The 10,372-nt window shown below is 42.5% G+C and overlaps 2 protein-coding genes across 7 annotated transcripts in view; both read left to right on the top strand.

Moving 5' to 3' along the window:
• The window catches only part of LOC140338958 (uncharacterized), a 26,951-nt gene extending 21,068 nt beyond the window's left edge, over positions 1–5,883 (top strand). Inside the window, exons 2-8 of one of the 6 annotated variants that reach the window (XM_072423340.1) lie at positions 1,067–1,186; positions 1,283–1,417; positions 2,627–2,750; positions 3,081–3,178; positions 3,273–3,401; positions 3,495–3,633; positions 3,983–5,883. In XM_072423340.1, the coding sequence (XP_072279441.1) occupies positions 1,109–1,186; positions 1,283–1,417; positions 2,627–2,750; positions 3,081–3,178; positions 3,273–3,401; positions 3,495–3,633; positions 3,983–5,796 (2,517 nt within the window). In that variant the 5' untranslated portion in view covers positions 1,067–1,108 and the 3' untranslated portion in view covers positions 5,797–5,883. Of the gene's footprint in view, positions 1–1,066; positions 1,187–1,282; positions 1,418–2,118; positions 2,321–2,408; positions 2,751–3,080; positions 3,179–3,272; positions 3,402–3,494; positions 3,634–3,982 lie in introns of those variants that run through there. The other 5 variants (XM_072423342.1, XM_072423341.1, XM_072423343.1 and 2 more) reach the window with 5 other exon arrangements.
• The window catches only part of LOC140339137 (uncharacterized), a gene marked incomplete in the record, with an annotated part of 145,177 nt that overhangs the window by 109,289 nt on the left and 25,516 nt on the right, over positions 1–10,372 (top strand).

Raw genomic sequence — 10,372 nt, 5'->3', positions numbered from 1 at the left:
TGAGGGACAGTCCAGGAAATATAGATACTGTCCCAAGGTCTTATTTTAGTCCGAGAACATCAACGATGAGACTTATTTATTGACCCCACAGTCACCAATCATGGAGCTTTTTTTTACCCCACAGTCACCAATCATGGAGCTTTTTTTTACCCCACAGTCGCCAATCATGGAGCTTTTTTTACCCCACAGTCGCCAATCATGGAGCTTTTTTTACCCCACAGTCACCAGTCATGGAGCTTTTTTTACCCCACAGTCACCAATGATGAGACTTTTTTGATCCCACAGTCACCAAAGATAAAGTTTATTTTTCACCACTGGCACTAATGATGACACTTTTTTGTTTAGCCCATTAATATCAATGATGGGGGTTTTTGATGGGACTTATCTTAGCCCCCTGCCACCAATGATGGAGCTTATTTTACCCAACTTTCTCTTTTGTGTACCTCATGCCCATGGATATTGTTAAAGAAATTCAAAATCAAGCTCCTGTGCTTTGCCTTCAAATCCCCTCACAGTTCTTGTCCCACTTACCTTTCTAACCTGATAGAAAAATACTCCAGTCGCTCTTTTTGCTCCTTCAATGACCTACTACTGACTCATAACCTCATCACATGCATGGTTCCAAGACTTTTCTAGAGCTGCCCCGGCTCTCTGGAATGGTCTTCCACTTCCTATTGCTCCCACTTTCTGTTCTTTTAAAATAGCTGCTGCGTAATATGCTGGTGCTATATAAAACCTGTTTACTATTATTAATAATAATAGCCACACTATTTATTGACTGCACCTCCTCATGCCCATGTCTTTGTGATTTGTCCTTTTGTTATGTCCTTTCTAAGCCTTTGGAAATGTTGGCATTTGTCGGGTATTCTCTTTCTTTGAACCCCAGCTTTCGTTTTAGTTAGAGAAGGAAAGCTGAAAAACATCTGTAAGAATATTTAAGTCTTTAAGCTCATTTTGGGGACATATTGACTGTTCTTTTCATATCTAATAATGGAAATCAAGGGAGCGCTGACATTATTCGTCCCAGTACAGACTGGATGATTACCAGTTTATTATATGTTTACAGGGAGGAGAGTCTCGTATAGGTCGCAAAACCATCTCAGTGGGTATGGACAAACACGGAAGTTACATGACTGAGCAGATATTAAACCTCACCCTGGAAATCATCAGCCTGCTGACCGGAGAGGTGAGGAGGGTCATTAGTTGTCTTGCTATCTGTGTATTGGCCTGAATAAAATGGTAAAAATGTCTGTAATAATTGTTATCATGCCTCTCTACACAGGATTATAAAATAGTTAAGAAAACATCTGGTGACCTATTACCACCAAGCAGCTGTTGTGAAAGAACATCAGAGGTAAACAGTGCCAAGAAGATCCTAGAAGTCACCCAGAAGATCACTGAGCTCCTGACGGGAGAGGTGAGCGGTGCCGGGAATTCTGGGAGATTATTATGGGATGTGTCTGGATGGTGACTGTATCATTGTGTGTGTCAGGTTCCTATAAGGTGTCAGGATGTCACTGTGCTTTATTTGCCCCTTAAAGCATTAGAATTTTGGATGCATCTCTTCCTTGAAGACCACTTCTCATATGATTTCCTCACTGTAGATGGGTGTACCTGTGTCCCAGCGGATTCTGCCAGTTCTGAACAGATAGCAGTGACGGACAATCCGAAAATGGAAATCTTCCTGTATTTCTTGTCTTGTCTGTCACTTGACTGGACATGAACTGGGTCTTTTTCATGAACACTGAGAGAACTTTTGGACTGTAGATGTGGGTCCCAGTGGGTTCCGGCAATTCTGAGAAGATAGGAATGTTGGACACCTTCCAGATTGAAGGGAAGAACACTTTATACATTTCTCACTATAGTTCTGGACTCCCTACCAGTTCCTAACAAATAGCAGTGCTGGATGTGCTCCAGTTTTTAAAGAAAACAAATATTTTGTTAAGACAGAAAGAAAGCAATTTTGAAACAGACTTTGCCCCACCTTAAAAACTATAATCTCAAATTAAAATATTTTTTCAGTCACGTTTGTATTTTATATGTCTCTTAATCCTGGTGCAGTATAAGTAACATAATTAAAGAAAGCCCCAACAAACAGCTATCAGAATATTTGAAAAAACTATGCAAGCTGCAAATTTCATATTCACCACAAGGAGATGAATTTCTAAGTGGAGTTTAGAAACAGGAAGTGATTTATGACGCGCAGGAAGTGAGGTCACAGTAAACAGGAAGTGATGTCACAGCAAACAGGAAGTTCCAGGCAAGAGGTGAGTTTGAGAGAAGTAGAGGAAGGACATGGGTGGAATTGGCAACAGAGGAGGTACTAAGATAATATTTTACATTTACACTCTTTTAAGCCTTGTCCTGTCCTTTCTTCATAATTTCCAAATTTTTACCTTTTTGCATAGGATTATATAGTGGGGAAGACAACAACTGGTGAGCCATTAAAATCCCACAGCTGTCTTTAAAGGACGTTGCACATCGCACAGTGTTTCCACCTCATTGCCTGACAACAGAAGGAAATAATTTCAGAAGATCACTGACGGGAGAGGTGAGCCGTGCCGGGAATTCTGGGAGATTATTATGGGATGTGTCTGGATGGTGACTGTATCATTGTGTGTGTCAGGTTCCTATAAGGTGTCAGGATGTGACTGTCTATTTCTCCATGGAGGAGTGGGAGTATTTAGAAGGACACAAGGACCTCTACAAGGACGTCATGATGGAGGACTACCAGACCCTCACATCACCGGGTAAGAGGAGACTTTATTGTAAAGGACAGAGCAGTACGGAGGGTCCACCTAGACCCCCCATCATCTGATAAACACATAGGCCCTGATTTATGAAAGCTCTCCAAGGCTGGAGAGAATACACTTTCAGAAGTGAAGCTGGGTGATCCAGAAAACATGGAATGGATTTTTAAAAATTATTTGCTATGTTTTCAATCCTGAACCAGATCCAATCCAGGTTTGCTGGATCACCCAGCTTCACTTGTGAAAGTGTATTCTCTCCAGCCTTGGAGAGCTTTCATAAATCAGGGTCACTGAGACAATGTATTCAGTCAGTGTGTGTGTTTCCTACAGATGGATCCAGTAATGGGAACTCACCAGGGAGATGTTCCAGTCCTCTGTATTACCCGGATTCCACACCGGAAGATCAGGAAATCCCTCACCATCATCGGGTAGATGGAACAAACCATCCAGATAATGTGATTTTCCGAGAGGAGATGCTTCTCTGTAACCTCTGTAATGTGTTTTATTTCATTTGTGTTTTAGGGTGGACAACTTCAAGACATCAAAGTTGGGGTTATAAAGGAGGAAGAGGAGAAATCAGTTGAGGAGGGTGGTCCCCTGTATTCCCAGAATTCCACACATGAAGATCACAATGATACTCACCAAGATCAGGTAGATGGAACTATTCCAAACTATATGGTGACCCTATATGTAATCTCTTTTAATAACTTTTTATAATATTATATTTTTTAATTTGGGGTTTAGGGTGAAGAATTGAAAATTATCAAAATTGAGGTTAAACTAGAAGAGGAAAAAGAGACATTGATGAAGGGAGCTCAGCAGTCCATGGAGGAGATGCTTATAAAAAGTAAACAGGAGGTATCTTCCTCAAATAAGGACACAAGTAAGTAATATTCACTAAATAGATCCATTCCTCAATATAACGTCATGTCCCCAACAAATGAGGAGGAGATACTGTACACCATATGAGAGGTCCATCTCTATTCCTCAATATAACGTCATGTCCCCAACAAATAAGGAGGAGATACTGTACACCATATGAAAGGTCCATCTCCAGTCACTGTGTTCCCGTGTGATTTGGGTGTCTCCTTTATCTGGTTTGTATTCATATTTTGGTGTTCTGGTTGCTGCCAATTCCATGTCAGAGCTCAGTGATGAGTGTCAGATAACATATGTGTCTCCAGAAGACATGAAGAATACTGATAACAATGATGTATAAATTGTCTCCACAGATGGACGCTATGTCTGGCATATCTCGGATGGACATCTTCTATCTCCAGATTATATTGACATCACACAATCTTCTCCAGGAGTAAATCCCATCCCTCATAATACACATCACAGACCTCACCATTTGGAGACATCAATGGACTCTTCCAATCCCAAGGAATCTTCTGACCAATCACATGCTGTTATTCTGGATCTCCATCTTAAACCTCATAGTGCAGAAACACCAAGAGATCCATCCAATCCTGAGGAATCTTCTGTAAACCATGAAGGGGATCACACAGGAGACATTTCATTTCCATGTTCAGTGTGCGGGAAGGCTTTCACAAAAAGCAAAAACCTTCTTAGACATCAGAGAATTCACACAGGTGAGCGACCTTTCTCATGTTCAGAGTGTGGGAAATCGTTTACTGAGAAATGGAACCTTCTATTACATCAAAGAAGTCACACAGATGAACGGCATTATTCATGTACAGAATGTGGGAAACGTTTCATTCAGAAAGGAACCCTTCTCAGGCACCAAAGATGCCACACCAATGAGCGTCCCTATTCATGCTCAGGATGCGGGAAGTGTTTTATTGAGAAACATGCGCTTCTTATTCACCAAAAAATACACACAGGTGAACGCCCATTCTCTTGCTCAGAGTGTGGGAAATGTTTCATTCAAAAAGGTAACCTTCTTAAACACCAAAGGATTCACACCGGTGAACGTCTCTATTCATGTTTAATATGTGGGAAATGCTTTGTTCATAAAGGGGAGATTCATAAGCACCAAAGAAGTCACACAGATGTGCAGCCATATTCGTGCTCAGATTGTGGAAAAACTTTTACTGAGAAAGCAAAATTCCTTATTCACCAGAAAAATCACACAGATAAATGTTCCTATTCATGTTCAGAATGTGGGAAATGTTTCAATCAGAAAAGAAGCCTTCTCACACATCAGAGAAGCCACACAGGTGAGCGTCCATATTTCTGTATAGAATGTGGAAAAAGTTTTACTGAAAAAGGAAACCTTTTTAGACACCAAAAAATTCACACAGGTGAACGTCCGTATTCATGTTCTGAGTGTGGGAAATCTTTCCTTCACAAAAGAGACTTATTCAGACATCAGAGATGTCACACGGGTGAACATCCTTTTTTGTGTTTAGAGTGTGGAAAAAGTTTTGCTGACAAAAATACACTTCTCCTACACCACAAGATTCACACAGGTGAACGCCCTTTTTCGTGTTTAGAGTGTGGGAAAAGTTTCATTCAGAAAGGTAACCTCCTTCGACACCAGAGAAATCACACAGGCGAGCATCCATATTCCTGTTCAGATTGTGGGAAATTTTTCAATCAGAAAAGAGACTTGTTTAGACATCAGAGATGTCATATGCGTGTGCTTCCCTTTTCATGTTCAGAATGTGGGAAATTTTTCACTGAAAAAAGCCGACTACTTCTACATCAGAAAATTCACACTGGCGAGCGTCCTTATTCATGTTCGGTGTGTTCAAGAAGTTTTTTTCAGAAAAATTCATTAGTTAGACACCAGAGAATTCATACAGGTGAACTTCGGTATGCATGTTCAGAGTGCGGGAAATGTTTCGTTCAGAATGGTGACCTTATTCACCACCAGAGGACTCATACTGGTGATCGCCCTTTTGCATGTTCTGAGTGTGGAAAATGTTTCAGTTATAAAAAATCTCTTGTTGACCACCAGAGGATTCACACGGGTGATCGCCCCTTCGTATGTTCCGAATGTGGTGAAAGTTTTTGTTACAAAAAAACACTCGTTAAACACCAGAGAATTCACACGGCCCAGCCGATCTTTAATTGTTAATAATTGTGATGTATTAGGTTTTTTGTATGTTTCTCTTGTTTTGATTTGTACAAAAAAAACATTAAATGGACAATGTTGTGGTCTGAATCATGTTCTTTCACCATTGGTGGTTGGAAGGTTCATCCATTGGGGTTTTTGAAAGTTTCCTAGAGACATCTGTATACATGAGCACAAGCAAGTCTAGGCTTTATAGAGGTACTCAAGTATAAACCTTTCACAATGGGGCTTTTATCTAATTCTCTAAATTTAAGGAACCCATATACTTAGCTAATAAACAAGGAGAGATGGAAAGTTTGACTGAGAACCTCCGCCTATGTCAGGAACGGAAGAAAGGAACCAAAGACCTGAAAGAAGTGGGGGTGAGGAACACCAGGACAATCCCACGAGGAATGCACCACTTGTTGGTCCTGGGAGTTACTGCTTTTGGTACATAAAATTCACCCTGAGCCACACTCACGATCACAGGGGTGTTAAAGTGAAATAGGAGGATGCCTCTCTACATATTGACTCAGGTAGGTAATAAACTCATAATGCAGAAACAATATGAATTGTTTGATTTATATAAGTGTAAAAAAACAGTACCATCATTCCAGTATCTGGGTTGAAAAGAAAATAGAGATACTCTACACCATATAAAAGGTCTCTGGACACATCCCGCTCAGACCTGGGATGGGAAAGTGGGCAGATTCTGGCATCATGACGTCACTCTGGGAGAAATTTCTTCGCCTTTAGGTGACACACGTCTCCCTGCGTATGTGTGGTCTGGATGTAGCGAAATTAGTGGTCTGTGACGTGCAAAATTATGGGGACTACTTCTGTACACCATATGGAAGGTTCTTCCCCATTCCTCATAAAAATGTCATGTCCCCAACAAATGAGGAGGAGATACCGTAAACCATATGAAAGGTCCATCTCCATTCCTCAATATATTGTCATGTCTCGAAACTAATGAGGAGGAGATACCGTACACCATATGAAATGTCCATCTCCATTCCTCAATATAACGTCATGTCCCTAACAAGTGAGGAGGAGATACCGTACACCATATGAAATGTCCATCTCCATTCCTCAATATAACGTCATGTCCCCAACAAATGAGGAGGAGATACTGTACACCATATGAAATGTCCATCTCCATTCCTCAATATAACGTCATGTCCCCAACAAATGAGGAGGAGATACTGTACACCATATGAAAGGTCCATCCAACAAATGAGGAGGAGATACTGTACACCATATGAAAGGTCCATCTCCATTCCTCAATATGTCATGTCTCCAACAATTCTTTCCATTTTTCCCTGAAGATTACTTCTAACATGTATTTGAATATTAATTTCTAACAGGAGGACACTATGTCTGGAATATTTTGGAGGGACATTGTAATGCGCCTGGGCACACAAACCACAGCCAACTCCAAGAATCCTTTTATCAAGTTTTGATGTGTCGTCATAAAACAAGGCAAAGGTCATTCACAGAAGATCAGTCTGATAAGCGTTGTACATATGGATAAGGCAAAGGCAGGTCAGAAACAATCAAAAGTCAGGGCAGGCGGAGTTCAGGGAGAATCAGATATCAGACTGGGTTGCTATTGGTAATGACACAAGAGAGGTTATTAAGAAACCAACACACAGAGAACGCACCCAAGCACACTGTACACACAGAGGCTTATAGCGAGCAATGGATCCCTCCGCCGGCAGGGAGAGACGTGCTGTGAGCAGGGCAGCAGCCTCGGTCATGTTGCCTGCTGCAGCGGCCTCTCCCTCGCTGCCTATGATCCCCAAGGACACCCCGGGCTTGCTGGACAGGTAAGTGCCTTACAGACATCTTATATCTGCAGGTTATAAAGACATCACACAATTTTCTCCGGGAGTAAGTTCCATCAGTCATAATACACATCACAGACCTCACTATATAGAGACATCAATGGATCCCCTTAATCCTGAGAAATCTTCTGACCAGTCACATTCTGTTACTCCAGTTTTAGTTTTATTATCTCCTGGTGATGGTAGAACAGTAGAACCATCCAATCTCAAGGACGTATCTTCAAAAAAAGAAGTTCATACAAGAGAGAGTTTGTCATGTCCTAAGTGTGGAAAAACATTCACTGAAAGCAAGAAGCTTCTTATGTTCAGAGTGTGGAAAGTGTTTTGTTGATAAAGGAAATCTTTTTAAAGAATTCACACAGGTGACCACTGCTAACCGCCGAGACCTTCATAAGCATCAGTGAAATCACACGGGTGAGCGTCCCTGCTCCTGTACAGAGTGCACAAAACATTTCATTCGGAAAGAAGACCTTCCTAAACACCAGAGGATTCACACGGGTGAAAGTCCTTATTCACGTACAGACTGCGGTTCGGTTCCATTTGTGGGAAATGTTTTACTCTGAACACTTCACTTGTTAGGCACCAGAAGATATACACGGGTCTTTTCTTTTTCAGAGTGTGGAAAGTGTTTCATTCAGAAATAACTGATAACACACCAGAGAATTCAGATATTACGTGCTCAGTCCTGTCTGGGCCACAGTGATTGCACAGCATCAATTAAAACTGAAAATCGTAATTTGTGTAATGTATATATATATATATATATATATATGTGTGTGTGTGTGTGTGTGTGTATCAGTGAGAAAAATTACCCCTACATTGGTGTCCAATGAAAAGGATGGCCATATTATATTATGGTGATCCGTTGGGGGAATGTCCCCCTACATTGGTGGTCATTGTGAGATATGTATCCTTACATTGGTGGCCATTGAGAAGTATGCCCCCTACAGCCTGGGGGGTGTTTTGAATGAGAAGGATTTTGGATTTGAGGAAGTCTTCGTTACTTGGGCGGCTCAGCACATAGGGATTTTTCTTTCCTGAGTGCCTGTCTCCGTAGGTTTGGTGGGCTCACCTTGTCTGCACCTAAACATCCAACATTTGTACCCCAATGGTCACACTAGTCCTGGTGTACGGGTAAAGGTGGTACTCCAAGCAAAGCATTTTTCTGCTCACTTCCCATACTTTGCACAGACAACTTCAAGGTTTGGGATTTCTGTTTTCTCAGCACAGTTTCATTTTGATTTCCTTTCTTCCTCCACTCACCAATTCTTCTGTTCTAAGAAAAATATTGTATTATAGTGCATTGTGCTTCTTTCTTCTGGAGATCCTCATTCTACACCTCCGATCTGTCTCTTGAAGGACAGGAAGTATGAGGCATGGGTAGCACAACAGCAGTAGCCAGGTCCGGAGACCACCCAAAAACCCTTTACTATCATCCAACCCCCTTCTGCTGTGTCGGTCAGTCTTCCCCTTGGTACACAGACTGATCCCCAGCTACCCAACTCCTAAATTTCAGCCATGCCCCTCCTGCACTGCCCCAACCATGACTATCACCCAATACCCACCACCCTGACCACTATCAACCAACCCTCCTGCAGTGTCAGTTACAGCATCCCCTCCACCATCAACTACCCCGACTCCTGCAATGTCAGCCCACACCCTTACCTCTAAAACCCAACCCACCACCTGGAAACAGAAACACAGATTGCTGGTATTACCCCAACGACTTCACAAAAAGCAATACAAACCTCAGTCAGTTCATCCCCCCCCCCATCATCCATCATCTAATATCAAAAAAAGCTCTTCTGTTACCCATGCAACCTAATGCTGAGTTCCTATGTCTCCCATCATTCCTGTGCTGAGTTCCTAGGTCCATACACCTGCTGCGCCCATTATGAGGGCCTCACACCATCCCTGTGGTGAGTTCCTCGGTCCTGTGATAGATCACTGGGGGTTGGTCATGGTAACAGGAGGCTTACAGGGCAGATTAGAAGCAGCATACTCCAAAAGTCCAAAATACCAGCAGTTTTTATTTGTTTAGGCAAGTGTTACAGCACACACTCCACAGCTTCACAACAAAACAATAATCAGTAGCCCTGCTGGGCCTCTGGCTCCCTCACTAAGGTGCCCTCTCTTACTAACACATACACTATATCAGTACTGTTCCACTCACAGTTTTGTAGTACTGTTTGGTCGCTAGCTTTCCTGGAACCCCCTGACTCTCTCTCAGCCTGGAATCCACTCTGGCTCTGTCTTCAGCCTGGAATCCACTCTGGCTCTGTCTTCAGCCTGGAATCCATTCTGGCTCTGTTTTCAGCCTGGAATCCCCTCTGGCTCTCTCTTCAGCCTGGAATCCACTCTGGCTCTGTCTTAAGCCTGGAATCCACTCTGTCTTCAGCCTGGAATCCACTCTGACTCTCTCTTAAGCCTAGAATCCACTCTGGCTCTCTCTTCAGCTGGGAATCCACTCTGGCTCTTTCTCAGTCTGGAACACTAAGGCTCTCTCTCAGCCTCTTGTTGATCAATTCCCTCCTTCCTTGCATCTGAGCGCAGGCGCATGTAACCCAAATCAGGATTGGGCTAGGCCAAGGAAGCCACCCTTTCACTCCCTTGGCAGGCTCCAGGGCCCTAAAGAACCTGGTTTCTTCCTAAAAACCTATACATCAATTAACACTTTCATTTCCTTGGAGCCTTTAATGCACTTTCCCTGCCATTTTTGGGACACTCTGTCACATATCCCCCCCCCCCCCCCC

The sequence above is a fragment of the Pyxicephalus adspersus genome, chromosome 10 (assembly GCF_032062135.1).
Source record: "Pyxicephalus adspersus chromosome 10, UCB_Pads_2.0, whole genome shotgun sequence".
Taxonomy (NCBI): domain Eukaryota; kingdom Metazoa; phylum Chordata; class Amphibia; order Anura; family Pyxicephalidae; genus Pyxicephalus; species Pyxicephalus adspersus.
Note: the sequence above shows the minus strand (reverse complement) of the source record. Positions and strands in the feature narration are given on the sequence as shown.